This window comes from Taeniopygia guttata, chromosome 5 (assembly GCF_048771995.1).
Source record: "Taeniopygia guttata chromosome 5, bTaeGut7.mat, whole genome shotgun sequence".
In the NCBI taxonomy this organism is placed as follows: domain Eukaryota; kingdom Metazoa; phylum Chordata; class Aves; order Passeriformes; family Estrildidae; genus Taeniopygia; species Taeniopygia guttata.
The window spans coordinates 32,732,029-32,753,317 of record NC_133030.1 but is presented as its reverse complement, the minus strand read 5'-3'; the positions used below and the strand labels follow the sequence as shown (position 1 = coordinate 32,753,317).

At 35.7% G+C, this 21,289-nt stretch overlaps 1 protein-coding gene across 29 annotated transcripts in view; it reads left to right on the top strand.

Annotated features, from left to right (window-relative positions):
* Positions 1-21,289, top strand: part of GPHN (gephyrin) — a 269,956-nt gene that overhangs the window by 121,334 nt on the left and 127,333 nt on the right. For 27 of the 29 annotated variants that reach the window (XM_030275515.4, XM_032748478.3, XM_030275514.4 and 24 more), the window contains one exon: positions 18,140-18,232. In XM_030275515.4, coding sequence (XP_030131375.2) covers positions 18,140-18,232 — 93 coding nt within the window. Of the gene's footprint in view, positions 1-9,239; positions 9,431-18,139; positions 18,233-21,289 lie in introns of all 29 variants that reach the window. The other 2 variants (XM_041716395.2, XM_072930112.1) reach the window with 1 other exon arrangement.

Below are 21,289 nucleotides of genomic sequence, written 5' to 3'. Positions count from 1 at the left end.
TAATTAAAACAACTGAGCTACACCTCAGGTATTTGTGTACCCAGGCATTTTTACAATTTATTATTATATTTAAATGTTTTATTTGAAACATATAAAACTTCATACAGATTTTAATATGTGTGTGCACATTCAGAAGATTTTGAATTTCAGTATTTTGTTGCATAATTTCAGTATCTTAAACTTTAAAAATCAATCTGGTATTTGGAGAAATAGTATTTTAACGGAGTCCTAGTTTTGCAACAGGAAAAACAGCTGATTATGTTGCAGTTCATCTAACACCACTGCAATTTCATAATGTACAAATTTAAAAAAGAAAAAGTGCTATTCCTAGTAGAATAAATAGCTAATTTCAGAGTAGCTTTTGTTGAAAAGCTTTTTAAATTCAGTCTGATGGGTCTCTACCAATGGAAAGATTATTGGATATGTTTGAGCACTTATATTGCCTTCTGAGAATGGCTAAATAAAAAGGAAAGAAATCCAAAGGCAATATTCTTACTGTCCTTATAATTATGTATTTTGAATATGTATGAAACATGAAATTAACGTGTTATCATCTATTTTCAAATTTTATCCTTTCTTGCGGTTTTAATTAAGAATTTGTTCTGTCACAGAATCATTTAGGTTGTAAAAGACTTTTAAGATCATCAAGTCCAACTGTAAAACTTAACCATTAAGTTATATTCCCAAGTGCCCCATCTGCATGTCTTTTAAATACATCCAGAGAATGTAATTCCACCACTCCCATGAGTAGCCTGTTCCAATGCTTGGTAACCCTTTTGGTGAAGGCAATTTTTCATAAGATGCCATCTAACCCCCCTGGCACAACTTGAAATGGCTGCCATTCTTCTTATGCAATATTTTATGATATGACATAAATACGTAATTTATGTATTATTTATTCCTTGTTATTTGTGAAAAGAGACCAAACCCCACCTCTCTACAGCCTCCTTTCAGTGGTTGTAGAGAATGGTAAGGTCTCCCTGAGCCTCCTTTTCTCCAGACTAAACACCTCCAGCTCCCTCAGCAGCTCTCATCAAAAACTTGTGCTCCAGATCCTTCACCAACTTCACTGCCTGTCTTTGGATACATCATCAGTAGTCATAGCACATTTCTTCAAATTAATACATGGGGCACAAGTTTTTCTCTGACTGCATATTTAATGTCACACTTAAATCACTTTAACATGTACTTTCAAAATCAGGAGTAAGATGTAGTGCATTAAGCCCACTGACAAATAACAAGATTCTTTACCAAATAGGGCAGATAATAGCTTAGTAATATAAATATGAAAAAAAAAAATTGAAACTTTGGTATAAACAGTTAATTTTAAATGGTTTTCTGGATCACTGGCATTTCTCTCATGCAAAACTCTCCATGGAAACCTGATTTTTTTGCTCATTGCCATTGTAGATTATCTGTGGGGAACTGAAGGCAACATCCAAAATACAGAGTTTGCAAAAGAAGTAAACGTTTTCTTATCAGACCTCAGTCAGACACTGAAATCTAGCCAATGAACAGGGAATACTAACGAATTTTTTTGTACAAGTAGGTCAGTGAGAAATTTAATATGTCCCTATAAAAACATCATTATAATATAAGGAGTCTAAAGGTGTGAAGTCTGTTTATTCTTTTAGCCTGCAATTGTTTCCTGAGCAAAATAGTATTCTCTTGTCAGTACTGTAAATTAGGATGGCCAGAGGTTAACTTGCTAGTTAAGACCTTCAAATGAGTATATTTAATTGAAGTAGTAGTCTATTTTCCTGTGCCTCAATTTTATCATGGGGTTTTTTTTTGTTTGTTTGTTTTGTTTTGTTGTGGTTTTTTGTTTGTTTGTTTGTTTTTGTAAGGGTAAAAAAATACAGGAAATTAAAATTTCCTAAAATCAAAAAATGTGGTAGATAAGTTGCTGTCTGGAAAAAAAAAAAAAGTCTTACTGCTTTGGCTTGTAGTGTAAAAAGCTGTTTGCTGTACATTCAAATTAAATATTTTTAGTGTAGCCAATAGTCTTACATTTTCTTGCTGATATTTTGAAATTTTGGTGACAGTCAAAAATTGCTTGGAGTTTCCTAAATATATCTGCTTTTGGAATTAGGCAGAAGTGAAAGCTGAACAGGAGCTGAAGACTTAAGGGACTACTAAATTATCTGTGTCATTTAGGAAGTAATTGCTGTGATGGCTTGAAAATTGGCTGAATTTTTTCGAGTTGATAGGTATGGATGTTTACAGCTGCAAAACCAACATACTGTGCTTATATTCATTGGTACAAATGTAAAAGCTCTTGAAAGATTTCTGCTATAGAATTGTTTGATTCCTGATAGACCTGATATTTAACAACAGATTTATGAATCTTATCAGAAGAAAAAAAAATCTTTGATTTCTTTTAAATATTTTCAAATATCATAATGTTGGTAGGCATGGAGAGAGAGCTCTTACAGGACAGAAAAGGCTTAATAGTAATTGCAAGAAAAAAGAAAATGCCTCTCCTGTAGTTAGTAGTGATGGGTCTTGAAATGAAAAGGGAATTGTGTGTGTGTGGGCAGAAAACAAGAGAGAGGGAAGCTCCAGGTTCTTTCTGGATCTCAGTAAGAAAGGCCTGACAACAAATACCTGAATGAAATGCCTGCTTTCATAAAGCTAAGGAAGAGGAGGAATCTAGGTAGCGAATAAATCTTACTGCCTTCAGATGCTGGGAACTTGTATGTTCATGCAGCATCAGATGTGGATGGATTTCTTCACTTCTGAGGAATCTCTGCTACTCTTTTAGATAAAGGAAAGCCATGCTGGTGGTAATCAGCAGAACTGAATTGGAGCTGCCTACAGGCTCCTCCATTACAGTGAGGTGCATGGGTCTGTCCTTTGGCCAAAGAGGTTTGTGCAGCATGACACACACATTCCTGAAAACCATGCTGAACACAGAGCTCAGGGCCACCTTCTGTAGGAAGTTAAGGGAACTGTTATGTGAATTGCTAATTCCTTGGTGTGCAACGGCCTTCTAGTCAGGAACACTACAATATAAGAAATGTTATAAACAGAACAGTGTGTGGTCCTTGATTTCCAGAGGGTGTTGCCCAGTTGTTGCTCACAGATGAAATTTATTGCCTATCTCCCTCATCCTCTAATGCCACCTACTCTCTCTTACTGAAAATACTATCTGTATGACTGTGCTGCTTGTGTAGGCTCTTCATCACTCTCCAGCACTAAAGTGGCAATTGTCTCTACAAGGGAAAGCAGTAGTCCAGAGATAACATATACTGCATGCATCATAATCCCTGAAGTAGGATGTGTAGGAGATGATACAACTCTTTGAAAGGGGCAATATGCTATTTTTAGTTATTGCAATGAAGCCTTTATTCTAAGTTGCATTGAGCAGTTGACTGTAATGTGATTTGACCTTGTCCAGAAAGGTAAGTTTTGCAATTAAATAACCAAAATCACTTACATAAACATTTTCCTGCAACAGACCATATGTTAGAATAATGGTATATAAAGCAGGTGATGCACAGTTGAAAAAAAACTCATTATTTCTTATGCAACTCTTCTTTGAACTATATAAATAACTCTGGATTCTGGTAAAGGTTACCATGTCTGTCTTCTTAAATCTTTAAAATAACAAGCAAGTACTTCTAGTCCAGAGGGCTTTCCATGAGTTCTGGAAATTACTTCTAGAAATTACTCATACTTTAGCAAGGAGGGTTCTGATCAGTGGCACAGGATCCGGTTGGAGGCCTGTCACTAGTGGAGTCTTCTGAGGTTAAATATTGGGCTCAGTGGTCAATAACTTACTCATCAATTTCTTGGATGAAGGGCAGATCCCTCCTCAGCAGGGTCACTGATGACACAAAGCTGAGAGCGGTGCCTGATACCCCAGAGGCTGTGCAGCCCTTCAGAAGGACCTCAGCAGGCTGCAGAGATGGGCAGGGAAGAACTGCCTGAGATTCAGCAAAGGCAAGTGCAGGGTCCTGCACCTGGGCAGGAATAACCCCATGGCCCAGCCCAGACTGAGGGCTGAGCTGCTGGGAAGCAGCTCTGTGGAGAAGGGCCTGGAGTCCTGGTGGACACCAAACTGTCCCTGAGCCAGCGGTGTGTCCTTGTGCCAGGAGGGCCCATGGGATCCTGAGCTGCATTAGGAAGAGCACGGCCAGCAGGGCAGGGGAGGGGATCCTGCCCCTCTGCTCAGCCCTGGTGAGCCTCACCTGCAGTGCTGTGTCCAGTTCTGGGCTCCTCAGGATGAGAGAGACAGGGAGCTCCTGGAGCAGGTCCAGTGAGGGACTCTGAAGACGATGAGGGGACTGGAGCATCCCTCTTACAAGGAAAGGCTGAGGGAGCCAGTTCAGCTACGAGAGGAGGGGACTGAAAGGGAACGTCATAAATGTCTATCAGCATCTGAAGGGAGGGTGTCACAGGATGGAGCATTGTATGGGAATGATGCCAAGTATCTGGCATCCTTACCAAGATTGGAACAAGAGAATGTTACGCCTAAATGCTTAAGAATTTGTGTGTTTGCTGAAGATGCTGTGAATCTGTGTGGAAAACCACCGTATGAGTATGTCACTTATTGTGATTGAAAACAATCACATGCATGGAATGCTTGAGACATGTTTTGTGTGTTACAAAACTAGCAAGAGGCCCTTAGGATCAATTAGAAGGCAATGGTGTATCTGTAAAGAAATTCAATGAAAGGGAGCTCACATGGGAGAAGAGAGTAGGAAGAGAAAAACAACACCTGTTAATCTAAAATCTACTGCACTGCATCAGTCTTTTTTCCCTTTGCTGACATCTTGGTACCAACATTTTGATATTTTGTATTTAGATTATTTCTTACATTTAGATTTTTCTTTGCATTTGATCCTATTGCCAACAGTCAGACTCTTCTTGGTGTTGCCAAGCAATAGGACAAGAGGCCATGGGTAAAAACTGATGCACAGGAAGTTCCACCTGAACATGTGGAAGAACTTCTTTACAATGCAGGTGATAAAGCAGTGGAAGGGATTGCACAAAGGGGTGTTGGAGACTCCCTCCTCTGCACAAGGTTCTATCCAGGTGATCCTTGAATACCTCTGCAGCAGTCAAGAGACTTGATATGATTGCTGCAAGCATTTCTAAGGAGAAAGTATTCTATGCTTCTCTCATTCTGATACCAATTATTAGTATTTCTTTTATTATTTAATCAGTGAAGTTTGGCATATGTCTTTATTAAAAAAAAGAGATGACAAGTGATTCTGCTTAGAATTGTCCTTTCCAAATCTTTTCATATATTTCTTTGAACTTTCTTCATGTCTTAATGAATCTTTGTGGCTTTGCTAACATTATGAGACCATGTTGAGCTAGATCTGTGAAGCATTTGCTTTATTAAGCTTTTGTTTACTCCAGATGCATCAACTTTATCAAAGGAAGGTGGAAGACTTCTTGCAAACTTGTGTCCTGTTTAGTTGGCTCAGAAGAATATACATGTTTTGCTTTTATATATAGATAGTCTTTAATATATAACTAAGAGACAATATATTTTTCATTATAGCACAAAATAATTTCCAGGAATTTAGGACCTTAGAAACAATGAGGATTAGAATACAACAGGTTTGTTGTTTTTTTTTTTTTCAAAAGTGCTGTAGGTTGTTTTATATATTATATATATATATTATTTTGCCTGAGAGATTTACAACATCATAAAGGCATGCTTGAACAACCTTAGTACCCTAGCAGATTTTAGTTTCATTTATACCAGCTGCAGAAACAGTTCAAAGGTGATTTTGAAATCTCTTTAGTATTCTGAATGCTTTTATTACCTCCTGATTCCAAGGAGTTTTGTTGTTAAGATGTATCAAGAAAAAATGAGCATTTTAAAAAAATGTTCAGAAAGAGAAATGACCCAAATGTTTCAGCTTTTAGGGAAAGAAGTCTTTCTGATATTAATTGTTCTGCATTAGTTTTCTCCTGAGTATAAAAGTTGAAATCTTTGATTGCAGTGGGATTGGCTGATGCTAAGACACCTCTGCAAGCTGAAATGGAAGCAGATGATGGCTTATCAAATTCTATGGTAACAGCTTTCACCCAGTATTATGTAATAGCTATTATCCTGTGGGCCTATAAGAGAGATTCTGCATAGACTGAATTCTGAAGAATGGCCTTTCCAGTCTCTCTTGTAAGTTTGGTTCTGTCTTATAAATGCAAGAAGGTTCTTTCTCTACATTTTCCTCTTTGGATGCTTACACTCACTTAGGAATAAGCAATAACCTAATCAGCAAAGGCAGTCTATTACTAGTTCATTCTATTATTCTTTTATTTTGCTCTATTTTTATAGAAAAAAGCAACTAGGGCACATAGGGAAAAATCTTTTTTTTCTGTAATGATCATAGTTACTCATTTTTCATTGCCTTCAACAGCCGTTAATATGGTTTTTTGCGTTAATAACCGTCAATGAATTTCAATTGATTTTTATACTGTCCTTATCACTTTCGAGAATCATTTTCAGGGTCTTCAGGATTACTTCTACTCAACAGAAAATGGAGAAGGGCAGGCAATCTAATCAGATCCAGAATAATCCAGTCTTCTTTCTGTTATGTAAAGAGAAAGGTGTATACCTTTCTCTTTCTTGTTTGCTTATCCTTATCACAAGAATATATCAGAGCAGGAAGCCCATAACTTCCTTATATTTAGAGAACTAAAAGACTTTGTTTTGAATGAGGGGACTTCTTTACTGATGCTTTTTTATTTTCTGGAAGCTAAATCTAATGCAGATTATTTGACCTGGGAGGTCATTCACCATCTAAAACTGACACTATCATAGATCACAGTAAGATCGTAACTTTAGTTATGCCGCATGGCCTGTACATGCACTGGTTGACTGAAAACATCTTATGCACAGTAATCAGATGTTAGAGAATTAAAACAGGTGATAGACAGTTTAAATCTCTCAGCTGGTAGCAGAATACACTACAAATATGTAGAGATGTCAGCTAGGCTGGCTTCTTTATTGCACAAAAGTAGCATCTTTAGGATATTTTATGATTCTAATAAAAGTTACCAGGCAATATCAGAGTCCTGTTCTGGATCCATACATTGATGCTCAGAACAATGATTTTTTTAGTGAATGGCACCATTATAGTGCACTGTAGGAGCAAACATGGAGGTTCTGAATACATCCATTATGTAATTACTCCAACTATGGAACTGTTGTGCTTGACATAAAATAATTTTTATAGATTTTCAGGATCCCCAAAATATGATGGCACATCTTCTTAACAGCATTTTCTCTGCACATTGAGATAGGCAATTGTATTGACAATGTTATTTGCCAAAGGCTAATTAATCTGTCATAACATCCAGAAATTAAAATGTCTTCCCTAGAGGGCAAGAGCATCTGAATTGGTAGGGAGGTATCTTTTGACTGCCATGCATTCCAGATTGGTGCCTATCTACCAATACCCTTAATTCTGTTGTGGTTAGGAAAGAGCAGTGTCTGTGTCACCACAGTCATTCCATTCTGGCTTGAACAGTATCAGTACTTAGAATTTAGGAGTTTATAAGCATCTGTTGCTGTCATCCTGCCTTTTTTTTCCCCACACTAATCATATGGACTAGTAGACTCGGGCATTACTGAGGCCTCATTTTTCACACAGTGAAGTGTACTATTTAAACATAGAGAACATTTTGGGTAGGAGGGAGACCATAACCTTTACATGTGCTACAAAATGGCAATGGTTTCACCTCAGGAGGAACCTATTATCTGTAAGGCCTTATTTCTCAGTACTCTAGAATGTTAGAGTTTTTGCCATGCTGCTTCTGGTTGTGCTAAAATATGCTCATTGTTTTGGCATGTCATACAGAGGCCTGGTTTAATGGAGCCATACAGTAATTGTATTTGGATTAGGCTTGTAAAATGGTTCTTTTTTCATGGTGCATTGATTGTAAGTTAGTACAATTGGCAAACATAAAGAGAAATATTCAGTAAAGACAAATCTGTGTGGTTTTGGTTTTGTGATTTCACCATGTTCTTACAGTGGGTGTAGTCATGAGCAGCTATGTGAGAAACTTCTTTTGTGGTCTTCATAGACATCATATTTTAGCTCTTCCCTCGCACTTCAGTCTGTGCCAATCTTGAGGCTCTCAAGCCAAAACATTAATCAATCTCTAGGGCAGTCAGGTTTTGCTTCTCTCCAGAGTAATGATAGCTAGTAGCATGAAAATTTAATCTAAGCATGTATACTCTATGAGAAAATGATATTGTCTGTATGACATGTTTGTTGCTGCTTTGATCTCAGCTCTCTGAATATTTGTGTAGTTCCTTTGATTGCTCTCTGTATTTTGGTGAGGGTACCACGTTGCTCTCTCTGAGTACACTGATATTCACACATTTTACAACTCGCATCTTCCTATTGAATGATCAGGATGTATTGAGTTGTTCATGACTGATGACAGTTTCCCACTGTTCGTGCAGTGGAAAACCACTGTATCACAGGGCTACTTCTTCCCTTTTGAGCTCTTTAATTCTTACTTCTGCTTACTCCTTCTGCTTATGTCTAGGAAACTGGTACATTTGGAGATCATTTTCTCAGCCAGCTAGTGAAGTATATGGGTCCTTATAGCTGCTATTTTACATACTACCTATATATGGGCAGAGTGTTCTTCAGTCATCCAGGAGTCCTTCTTGAAGTGGTGCTGAAGATCCAGAGTAGCAAGAAAATTAGTCATTCAATACTTATTTCCAGATCTTATGATTCTTTGATTTAATTTTATACTTTATATTTTTGATTTCATAAGGCCTTTATAATTTCTTTTCAAAGGTCCAAGTTTTCTAGTTTGCTTCTTTTCTTGTTGCACTGTGGGAATATCAAAATGTTTGGCTGACTTCACATGATTGTTTAGGTGGCTTTCTGTCTCTGAGTAGATCTGTTAGATCTCTGGACAAACTTAGTATCTTTACTGTATGGTATTTAGACATGTGCTGTAAGGTCACCTGGAGTTCTCTCTTTGCTTTCACCCAGCATTGTCTTAGTCTAATAGGATCCAGGGCTGTTTCAGCCTTCAGTGGAGTGATGCTGCAGTTGTTTGTGGGAGTCCTCAGGCCTTCTCCTGGATGGGAAAAGGCAAAGGTAACTGATCAGAGTGAGTCATTGTGGGAATGTACATGCAGACTCAAAGAAGAAAGGTTACTCGTCAGTAACTGGTGTTCTTTGAGAGGTATAGTCTGCATGTACATTAGTCTCCTACCTGCTTTTCCCCTCTTTCTGAATCTCTTTCAGGTTTGATTGTGCATTTAAGAGGAACCGCAGTGGTGGCGGATGCACTCTGCCCTGTGTGTCAGTGCCTCAAGCAGGACGAGGGGAGGAGTGGGAGTGCCCCTCCCGGGACACTCCAGGGCAGCCCACAAGCCCACCCACTCTTAGAGTATATGTATGGACTAAGTGTCTCAAAGTACTGCAGCTGTTCATTGGTAGGTAAATTTTCTTTACTGTATTCTCCCAGGTAAAGCCGTAGATTTTACTTTTAAAACCAGTTTAATTCATTGACTCTATGGATGATATGCATGAACAATACATGGGGGGGAAATTTATACCACAAACTGCATTACACTGAGTAGTTCCCTGTCTCTCTAATAGTTTCATCTCTAGTCTTTCCCCCAGCCTAACCTGACTTAGATATTTAAATATCTTCATTGTATTCAATTTGTCATTTCCATTGAGAGCTACACGAAAACTTGAGATCCTGTAAGTTGTAACATAATTTAAAAAATAAAACTAAGTAATGTCATTCACAATTGTAGCTAAGTGTGCGAACATGTAAGATTGTATTTACTATTAGAAATCGAGACTATAAATGAAACTGGATTCTATAAGAATCAGTTACATTTATACTAGTATATTGATCTTTAAAACTTCTTAGTTGCAGGAAAGCCAACATTTGTATTTAAACATTTTTTCCACAGCTGACGTCATGTGTTTTTTTCTTTTTAATCATAGAAGCCTTGTAGTACTTTCTATTTCACTACACTTCCTGCCAATTAAAGAAGTAGACATGGGATATAACCTAGCTTAAACGGGAGATGTACTTGTCCCCACATGCAAGTATGCACATGCAAATTCTGCAAATGCTTCTTTTCAAGTGAGTTGAAGGCTACAGAAATATTATTCTGAGGTGTTTGTACTGGGAGTTCTCTGAGACCTGTCACCTTTCCAAATATGATGGACATGCTTTTACCAGTTTGTTAAGGCTGTAGCAATTAATGTTGCCTTGGCAGCTCAAAGAAATTTGCAGTTGGTTTTCTATTTCTTTGCCTTTTCAGTAAGATAAAGGTGTAGTTTATCTGGGCTTAATTGCAACCTGCAAACTTTGCTGAAGCTTCTGATCTGTGGTACATGAGATACATGTGCTGTAGATACTGGTACACATACATAAAATATTATGAAGAGCTGTAGTTTTAGAAAGTTACTGACTTGTGTGTAATATCAAGCTGCCTTTGCACATTCTGAGAAGAAAGCCCAAAGCATGCAGTTTTCTAAACCTTAGATGAACACTATATGTACACAAAGGGGAAGAAAATGTGGGAAAAGCTATCTTGTGCCAAATAATCTGAAGTTTATGGCTCCAAAACCAAGCATGTATTCCTGTGATAACAGGTTTTTGAAGTGCTGTTTTAATTTAAGAAAATATAAAAAATGAAAATAGAAAGTTTCTATCTGCTATTAGTAAATAGTATTGGATTCATTTACTTGATTTTATGCTTTCTTTTCCCTTTTCATTCCAGTTGCTATTTAGCTTGTATTGTTGTTAGCTTATGTAATAAATAAAAAAAAAAATATATCTCAAGATTCTCACTAGGAAAAGTGATACTGGCAAGGAAGTATTATATCTTTCCAAAATTTTTAATTATTTTCAATTCTTAATAAAACCAGAATTTGTATAACTCTCTAATATTTATTCTAGTGAGTAAATATTATATTTTAGAGAGATGTGTTTTATGCATGGCAGAAATGAGACACATTGAACTTTGGGTGTTTTGCTAATACATTTTTATTAGGTAAAACTGATCACGTGCACACATAGGCCCACACTTATGTACATATCTGCCAAATACAGAGTCAACAGTAAAGGTCTTTGTAGACTCAGACACATTTGGAGAGTCTCTAATTCTAAATTCCATCTCTTCCTCCAAGCATCTGAAGAAAACTGTTATGCTAAGTGCCCAATCCTTTCCTTTGAGTAGCTGTGAGTAACCTTAGCCTGACTAGGAGGATACCAGTGGCACCAACAGTGGATGGGAGCAGATTTTTGTACAGAAGGGAAAAGGTCTCTGTGCCTTTGTGTGCATGTAGGTGCATGGTTTGTTCTGACCTAAATCTACTTGTAGGTTTTAATGCAATTTATTGAATCATACAATAAATTCACTATTTTTCTTCATTATAGTATAGACATACAAAGACTTGACTAATATGTCAAGGTATGTAGCTTGAAATAAGAATCTTTCCTTTGTTTTTCTGAGAGGAAGTCAATCTTGTACATGGCCTCTGCTATCTTTACCTCTCTCCATCAAAATAATTAGAAATTCTTTTGCCAGTCTCAGTTCTTAAAAGTGTTGACACTTCCAGTCAAGATGGTTTGATCAAACACTTCAGTGTTTGCACATCTCTCTGCTACTTCCCTTACCTGTTTGCATAGATGAACTCTGTTGATGATTGCACTTCAGTGACTACTTTTTTTTCTCTGTTTTAGGGCTAATTACCATGAATAGTAGGTTTTAGAAGACATTAAGTACTTTTTAAAAAAGACTATGTTACAGACTGCATTGGTATGTTGAACCTTGAAATACTTGATAGCTGCAATTTACTTTAAATGGAAAAGGCCTGTAATTAAATTTCCATTTAAAAAATAAGTCATTTATAGAGTACATTTTTATTCCATTCCTCCTTTAGTTTTGCATTTCAATAAAATAGTAACATTTTTATGACATCTTTTAATACATTAGTTTAGTATTTAAAAAAACAACTGCAACATGACTGTGATGCTGGAAACTGCAAATTTATGTGTAGAATACTTGAAAGACGACTTACTATGTTCACACAGTGAGATACATAGTTGCAGTTCATCCAAGTCTTTTGATGAAGTGATTACACTGAACATATTCCTAACATTTCTCTTACTTTTTGCTTTCTGCTGGTGGGGAATGGAAAAAAGGAATGGAGGTAATAGAAAACGTCACGCAAGTTTTCATGGTGTTTTAATGTTTACTTTTCTGAAATTCTCAAATCATTTTAAGATTGATTTCCTGGAAAGTTGTTCCTCCACACATAAGTATCTTCAGGTCTTCACATTTCATGGAAGCTTTTGAACAATAAGTAAAGGATTGTGAGGATAAGAAATTAAACCTTTGTAAGAAGAAGAGCAAAAATATATTCAATTAATTCCAAGAATACACTAACATTTCTAAGACCTTCCCTCCGTTTCAAATTTAATGTTTTACTCTGCTCTTCATTGCCTTTCTTGAGGGGTATTCATATTCTTGCATGGTCCCCAGTATATGATTTTCCTTTTTAAATAATGTACAAGCCATGATCCACTGAATAGAGAAGATTCAAACTCCTGAATAAAACAATGAGAAACAAATGGGTTACTTTTACCTTTCGTTCTTCTTTTCTCCTTTGTGTGCTGTGACATGAATTTCTGATTCGTGTATGCTCTCTCCTGTCATAAAATCAGGCTTAATCTTTAATGAGCTGGGCTCTGGAGCTGGGCTCCAAGCTACATAAGGTTGTAAAGGTTGTAATGAGATCTTAATGGGCTAATTCCTGTATTCCCGGAACTCAGTGGTTGAAACTACATCAAATTTTCTTAGCAAATCTGTGTCTATGCAGTATTTCTCTTCCTTGATTTGTCTTGCCATACCGTCATTCACTATAGTTTCTTCATTGTGATGATGTTAAATCATCGTACATTAAATTTATCTTGTACCCTCTTTCAGCACAAAAACTGTGAAAGAAAAGTAGATTGATATTTATTATGGCTTTTTACTTTGCTAAGGAAAGTTATCGTTATACATTTAAAAACATGCTGTTCTATATTTCTCCTTGCATTTAAAAATGTGTTTTCCTAGAGTTAACAGGATTTGCTTGCAAATACAAAATTTATGTAATTTTACAGAGCTTGTAGTTTTGAGATATGTTCTGGAGAGCACAGACTTCTGCATCTCTGAACACTGTCAGTAGTTTGTCCTGGAAGCTACAGTGATCTTTTAAGTAACATGAAGTTGTTTTAAGAATACTTCTGGATAGTATGCATGTCTGTAAACTAGCTTATACTGATGTTTTAGCTTACCTATGTTTCAAAGTCCAATCTAATAAATGTATATTTTTTCGTAATTAAATTTCATATTTAACACTTACAGTTGTTCAGCATTTTAAATTAAATTTTTACATATTTTACTTATGGTGCAATTAGTGATGCATATAAGGTTAAATAGCTTCATGATTGCACTGTGCTGGAAAAATCTAGCATGTGCCAAAATGCTAAACATCTTTGTTAACTATAGAAATAAGAATTGTTTAACTAGTTTCAATACTGAATATAGAATGAAGGAGTTCTGTATGGATTCATTATGGAAACCTGTCCTGTTTATATTGTTTTTTTGCATTTCCCTGTTCTTTCTGGATGTCTTAAATTATAACAGTGTACATGTCATGTTCTAGTGGCTATGGTATATGAAAATATGTACGTTTAGTGTATTGCGAATTATTTTTACAAACCTTGTATTGTGAAGTAGATTATGTATAGATCAGAAAAATGTATGCATGTTTATCTTAGTGGTAAGCACCAGAATATTGACTTGAAGAAAGATATTCTGGTAATTTTGGAAGCATAAACATCTGGGAGTGTTATCACAATCTCATAGCAGTGATGGCAAAAATAGGACAATAAAAAAAGGCAAGACATACCATAGACTGTAGCATCATAGAAAAGGAAAAGTCATCAGGACTTCAGCTCCTCTGTGTAGGCATTTAATCTGAATCACAATGACCATTTTCATCTGCTTTGTAGTACTTTTGCTCCAATTAAGGGTCGTAGTCTCAATGTCTGTGTGGAAAATCACCATACAGTGGTGCTAAGAGGACTGGAGGAGACTTGCAGCCTGTCTCAAGTTTAAATTTCTGGCTAAGATAAGTAATCCACAAACCTTAGTTATCTTCAAATATCAGTTCCTTTCAGGAACCCCTAATTGTTTTTTTGGTTCACTTACATAGAGATTAAAGGATGGTATATTAGTGGAGGTACAAAATAGCCCATTTTCCTATCCATTGTAACCCTATATTCTGTGATCAGGTTTCTTATGTATCATGGTAGGGCATTATCCCACAGAAATTATTAGTAAAGAAGAGTTATCGGAAATACAACAATACCTAATGATAAACATGAAGAGTTGCTGGACAACCCTACCAAATTAGAGCATGATGTATTTTCTCTCTCTTGAACTCTCTAGATCAAGGTTGGGTTGCGTAGGGAAGAGCCTGAGCCCTGGAACTAGTTGTAAATACAAAAGGAAATTACCAAATTTGCTGGTGGCTTTCTCATTGCAGCCTAGACTAATGGCAGGTTTGACTCTTGGACCTGGAGATGCTTAAGTCATCTCCACAGAAGGAAATATGTCTCTGAGTGTTCAAGTGACTGAAATGTCAGGTAGTGCTAGCTTAGGTGTGGTGCCACCAAAATGCATCTGTACAGCTTTTAGACTTAGTGTATCCTAATGTGGTGGTGCCTTTATGAATTTGCAAGCATGTACCTGCCATACACATAGGGTCTCTGCACTGTGCCACACCTGTAGGCATTTTCTCCATGAGGTAATGATCTTTATTGGTCTTTAAATCATTAAATTTACATGTAAAAGACTAAGAACTCGGAGAAAAAATGAGGCAAGATTTTTCTGCACTGGTAAAATTAACACTGGTAATGAGAAACAAAGTTTTTGATGAGTAGTATTGTGATTGAAGTAATTTCAATATTGGGCAGTGCATAGGAAGTCCAATGAATAGTTCCAGGTTGTGGGAGAGAGGGAGCTGACAGAAGCAAGAGTCCTTTGGAGCAAGAGATGGAAAGAAGTTGTTTGTTATACCTAAGGATTTCTTACTCATTTGAATGAGGGAAATTTAAATGTATTTAAAAGAGAAAATGTGAGAAATTAGGTAAAGAGGACAGGGAACTAGATCTAATCTAAAGCTTAAGGAGACAACTGGCCTGACATTTTACTTCTGTGCATTAGAAAGACATAATTATTTAGGACTTCAGTGAAATCTGAAATGTTTCTGTCCTTTTGGAATAAAATTATTTGTGGAGGAACTGTCTGTAATTACTTCATTTCTGTTACACCTTGACCCAGGAAAATAACTGATAAAGCTTAATTTAGGATACTAATTGTTAAGTCTTAAGCTATTTATTGGTTGTTGTTTTGCTTTTGGTTTTGTTTTTTTTTTTCCCCTGGAGTTCTGTAGCTTTGTTTTTGCTTTTAAAAACTTGGTAGTGATTTTACTGGACTGTTTTCAGAGCCAGCTACTGTATTTTGTATCCATCAGCATCATTCCATTGGCTTGAGAGAAATAATAGGGCTTTACATAATCTGTTGACCTAGCCATTTTCTCTTGAAAGCTTATAATCAGTGAAACAATAGAAGAGGAGAAATATGCATAAAAAATATTAAATGAAATTTTCTTTGGTTGAAATGTTATAATTTTGCTTGTATAGTATCAGTAAGTCCAAATATCAGGTCACTTGCCTAGAGAAATCTTCATTTGAAGACAGAGAAAATTCAGTTCCCTGCAAAGCTAGTACAGAATCTACCTGTTCTGAGTCCACCATTTGTTCATAATTGATGAGTATGGGGCTTCCTTTTTTAGGTACTTTTACAGCAATGAGAATATTTCATGGGACACAGTTTTTTGGGTTAGGGAGAAAATAAATAAGCTGAATATAAGCCGTGGTTTTAAAATATCTAAATGACAAATTTTCACTTAAAGTACAGTGAAACCCAAACTTATTACCTCATAGTTAAAGGTCTTCTACTTGAAAGCTCGAAAGTTTCTTTACTGTAACTAGAACCTGATGGAGAATTCTCTCTAGGAGTCTGCCTTACACTGATGCAGTAGCAGGAATAGGCACTTAATTATTGCTCGGTTTAATTGAAGAGTTAGGATATTGATTTCTTTCGTTTTTTGTGGGATATCACATGACTTTTTCTGCCCTCGTTAATGGAAGTATTACTGAACTGTAGCAAAGTGAGAACAGAGGAAGAATCTATTTTCTTGTTAAAAGGAGTTTGGCAGATTGTGTTGTTTTTTTTTTATCATCTAAAGATAAAATCTGCTTTTTAAAAAAACAAAACAAACCCCAAAAATCTATCCATCCTCTTTAACATAGGAAGTTTTTTCCCTGGCTATATTAATTTATAAAATAACTGCAATATTAAGGTCTATCTTTGCCAAACACTGAGCTTCTCCAACGTGCTCTCTGAAATTTGTACCTGTTTAAGTCAAGACAAATATGTGTCTAGATGATAGAGATACCTCCTATTTGAAATAAATTTCCGAATGCATAACTATGTTATTGAAGAAAGAATTTTAAGACCTAAAATCCTTTTACTACCATAATTCACATTTTTTTCAAAATGTAACACAAGAGCTATAATTACTAGTTCATTTATTTATATACAAGTTTGAGGCATTATCCCTGTTCCTTTCCCAAGCTTATTTGAAATGTTCATATAACAAAATTACAACTTAGTGAATTAGAGAGTTATTCCCCAAAGGGCTAGAGTAAAAAGATGAATATGATTTTAATAAAGACAAGAGAGAATAGAAAAGAGAAAGTGGAAGTAATGAGTAAAGAAAGGAGAAATAAAGACAGAACCTTTGGTTTTGTCACTTCTTCAAGTAATCCTTGGATATATTGGTGTGGTGGGGCTTGCAGTCAGACACAGGTGTATTCTAGTTGCAATTTTTAAGCGTCTGTATGTGATCCTTCTGTTAAATGGAAGTTGCAAAGCAGTACTAGGTCTGCAAAAATACAGCTGAGGATTACCTAAATTGGTTGTATTTTTTCAAATGTTCCAGACAGTTTTGTTTTAAGCTTTTTAAATCAGTGTATTTCTCAGAGCTGATTTTGTGATAAATAATAAGCTTTAAGCCAACAATTTCCAAATCTGTTCCTTCCTTCCTTTCCAATATAATACTCCCAAAACTTAAATTTGCCCTAAATATTTTCAAATAATGTTGTTTCTTTGCTAGAATACAGATAGCTGTCTCAGTAATTGATTTGATCTGTGTAGATGGATACTTTACTATGTAATGAGTGTACTTAAGGTAACACAGTGAATTTTGCACTCCAAGCAGACATGCTCCTGCTGTGCTGGCCCAAAGTTGAGCATGAAGGATATGTGAGATAATCACATTGAGATTAATTAACTCTTCTGCTTATGTCAAATTTTTAACATAGTTTGAAAACTAGTTTAAAAGTAATTTTTAAAATGAATGCAAATCAAATTAAATGCTTCTCTAGTATAATGAGTTATCCAGTATTCTAAGTCATAGAATTTACATGACAGATTTCTTAGTCCAGGTTTGGAATGGGTATACACACTCCTATTGAGATATTAGGGGAATGTAGGAAAGATGATTATAGATCATCACCTGCTGCATCAATCGCATTATTGCATCTTTTGGTAGTTAGGCTTACAGATACGTGGTTCTTGCTTTTTTCAGGCTATCAAAAAGTGCAGTGTGGAAACCAAAGTTACTGTAACAGGAATCAATTATGTAATCCAAATTAAATGTACATACTCTATTAATGTGTATCAATGAATATTATATTTATATATCAAAATAAACAGTGGTAGAAATTAATAACTGTGAATTCTTGTTTTCCAATTCAGGTCAAGAAATGGAGAACTGAATTTAAGTTTCCATATGCAAAATAATATTATGTGGATACTTGCATTATTCTGTCTTAGTTATAAATAGTGGTTTAAAATCTTTGTATGAAAAGCCATGAATGGTTTATAATTCCCCATATTGTGTGTGTCTCTGTGTTTAAGACATTTGAAATCTTCAGGTATTATCTGAAATAACCATTTCTTGCTAGATCTGACAGAATTCATATTCTCTTTCAGGAAACGCTGATAGATTGGTGTGATGAAAAGGAACTTAATTTGATTTTAACAACTGGAGGAACGGGGTTTGCACCACGAGATGTCACTCCAGAGGTGAGATAGTCCTGGAATAGAAAAATCTGCCCTTTGGTGTAAAAATGCATGAGTCTGGAGGGTGGGGGGGGGCAGGGTGTGATTTTTTTTTTTGTTGTTTTAAATTTCCTCTGTAGCTTTACTTTGCACTACACAACCTGGAATCAGAAAAAAGTAACAGAAAATATAGCACAAGAGAATGACTCTGACTTTGGGTTCTGACCCAAAACTATTTTTAAACTAAAATGTAGTATAGTATAATGGTTTTCCAGTCCTCTCACAAAACAAAATTTTAATGGCTTTATGGCGTAATTTTCCTTAGCACTACAGTACAACACTGCTAAGCAAAATCTTGTGTGGCTTTTGTTGTGTCTTGTGCAAGGAATAGTGGGAAAAGAGAGATGGATCTGCTTGTCAGAAAAATCTAAACAGGCACAGAGGTGGAGGTAATCTGCACCAGTAAATGTTGCTCAGGAAATTTGTTTACATTACACTTATCTGAAGCTAAAGTAAGGAAGGATAAATGAGAAGCTTAACCTAATGACCTCATGGCCATGAGTTATCATGTGAAATGACTGTGTGATTGTTCTTGAAGTATTTTGTTATTTATGGTTCCACATTAGATTAACATGAACTTTTAAAATCCCATATTTTATTTGCTGTGATTATGTTCACTAAAGGGCAGAATTAAGATTGAGTGAGCTGTGTTTATTTGCATCATTAAACATATCTAGATTTCTCTTAAGTACTCATGTATGTTTTCAATTTCTTAGACTCTTAAGTTGATTTGAGTTCTTTATAGCATATCTACAAAGCTTTTTACTTACAAATGTTTTGTTGCTTGCCTGAAGTTCAACATTTTTTTACCTTAGGAATCTAAAAACATTTTTTAATTTATTGTATAACATTTGTGTAACTAGAGAAACATGTAAACAAAGTGCTCCTGTTCATTATGGAACTAGAAACCTTGAGTAACTAAAACCTGGCAGGAGGAGTGTGTGTATCAGGAAATGGAAACAATGTTCAGATGAACACAGTGTGGTACCTAGAGAAACCGAGTTTGTGGATTATTCACTTTGCTAAACCCACCACAAGTGAAACGTGAGTTGGTTAAATTTGTCTCTTGCTTGCAAACTAGCATAATGCTTTTGAAGGTTGTGTAACCAGGACTGTGTAGAAGGAGGGATGAATTTCTGCTTCAGTTTTCCTTTGTGCAGGGTCAAGCCTAGGCAGCAGTGCCAGATGAAGCATTGCAGCCAGTGCAAAAAATTAGCTACAGATTCTCAAGCAGCATTTGGGACAAAAAAATAAACAAATGAGAACTCTGCACACAAACACCTAGTATTTTCTTTACACTGCTGTCACTGCTGTTTCTTTACATTGCTGTTACTGAAACGAATAACACAGGTAGGGATGATTTTTTTCATCAGTTTTGTTGAGTAAGCCAATTTGAAAGTTATGTGAGTTGTTATTGTGTCTGTATAATAAAAACACATTGATATAAAAATCATTAATAACTTGTACTGAAGAAAAATTGCATTGTTTTTAAACATAATAGATGACTTGGACTAATCATAACAGAACCAAGTGTTCTGACTGTCAAATGATTCCCATATTTAAAAAGAGCTCTACATAGAAGAGTCTTTACTCACTTTTCATTTAATTAAGTTCTGACTGTCAAATTATTCCCATATTTAAAAAGAACTTACACAGGAGAGTCTTTACTCACTTTTCACTTAATTAAGTTAGATTAACTTTAATACAGTAGAGAAATAGAATCCCAGGTTTATTACAAAGTGGTGATGACAAGCATTGTTCCTATGATAGGATTTATTACATCATTCAGTCGAACAAATGATTTTAAGGGAAGAAAATCAGTTTGCCTGTATATGTCATACCAAAAACATACTAAGAAGCCTAAGGTTTGTTCCCATATTTTGTGTCTTTTGGTCAGTGAGAAAACCCAAAATGGAAAATTCATTATGTCAACATAAAATGTGCAACAACAAGCCTTTAGGAAGAGTTGCATTGATGTAGAAAGTGGTTTTCACCCTTGTGTTTATGGTGTTGGTTCAGCACGGTCTCATCACTGAGCTGACAATGAAAGGATGCAATCATGGTATTGTGCTAGGGAGATGTCATCTTTAAGATGTTAATTTAAAACTTTTAAAGAATTGAATTTGATAATGGAAAATGTTTTACTATTTTCCTTAGCACAGAGACAGAAGTCTGTTGAATCATATTTCCGCTGGTGTGTTTCAGTCCTGCTTCTCCATAATTCCCCTGTACTTTGGATTAGAAAGCAGGTTTCTCTGTTTCTTTTTTATAGATATATAATTGTACAAACACAATAAGGGTAGTTCCCAAGAATAATTGCAACCCAAAGACTTAATTGAATTTTTATCAATTTTGAATTGATAAAACTGAAATTAAGTGGCCTAGCATAATGTAGCTAAAAATGGCTACTTGATACCTCAGAAATATGTAATTAAGCATCCCAAAAACAGTATTTTCCTCACTCACTTTGCCTTTTGAACACTAAATCAGAACCATTCCAGGTTATTGAAGTTGTTTCAGTGATGGGTAATAACATTTTTGCTTGTAATGGAATAGAAGATTTTAGGATTATTCACAATATCTGATTTTCCTTGCATCTCTTCCCTAAATTTATAGCCTCAGTCTAGTCAGTGTGTGGAGAGGAGCTTTTGAAGGGCAAACATCAGTTTACTTAGGCAGTGTGAATATCCTTCAGTTTCTTGACTACACAACTAGAAGTGATGAAATGCATGTGGATATTTAAAAAACCAAATTCACTCAGTGGAAGGCTGAAGCAAGTATGTTATAGGCATTACTAGTGAATGCTGGAATTCTTAACTGTTACGGCAGTTGGGGGTAGCTTGCATTTGTAATAAAGCTGAAGTGTAAGCTTAGTTTTGTAGATACAACCACTTCTTTTTTACAATGTAATTTCACATATAATTTATGGGAATAGTCTTTAAATCTCTGCTGGAGTTTGCTCATACAGTCTGCTTGTTGATATAAAAAGTGTTTGTTGCTGAACAGAGATCCAAGTATGGC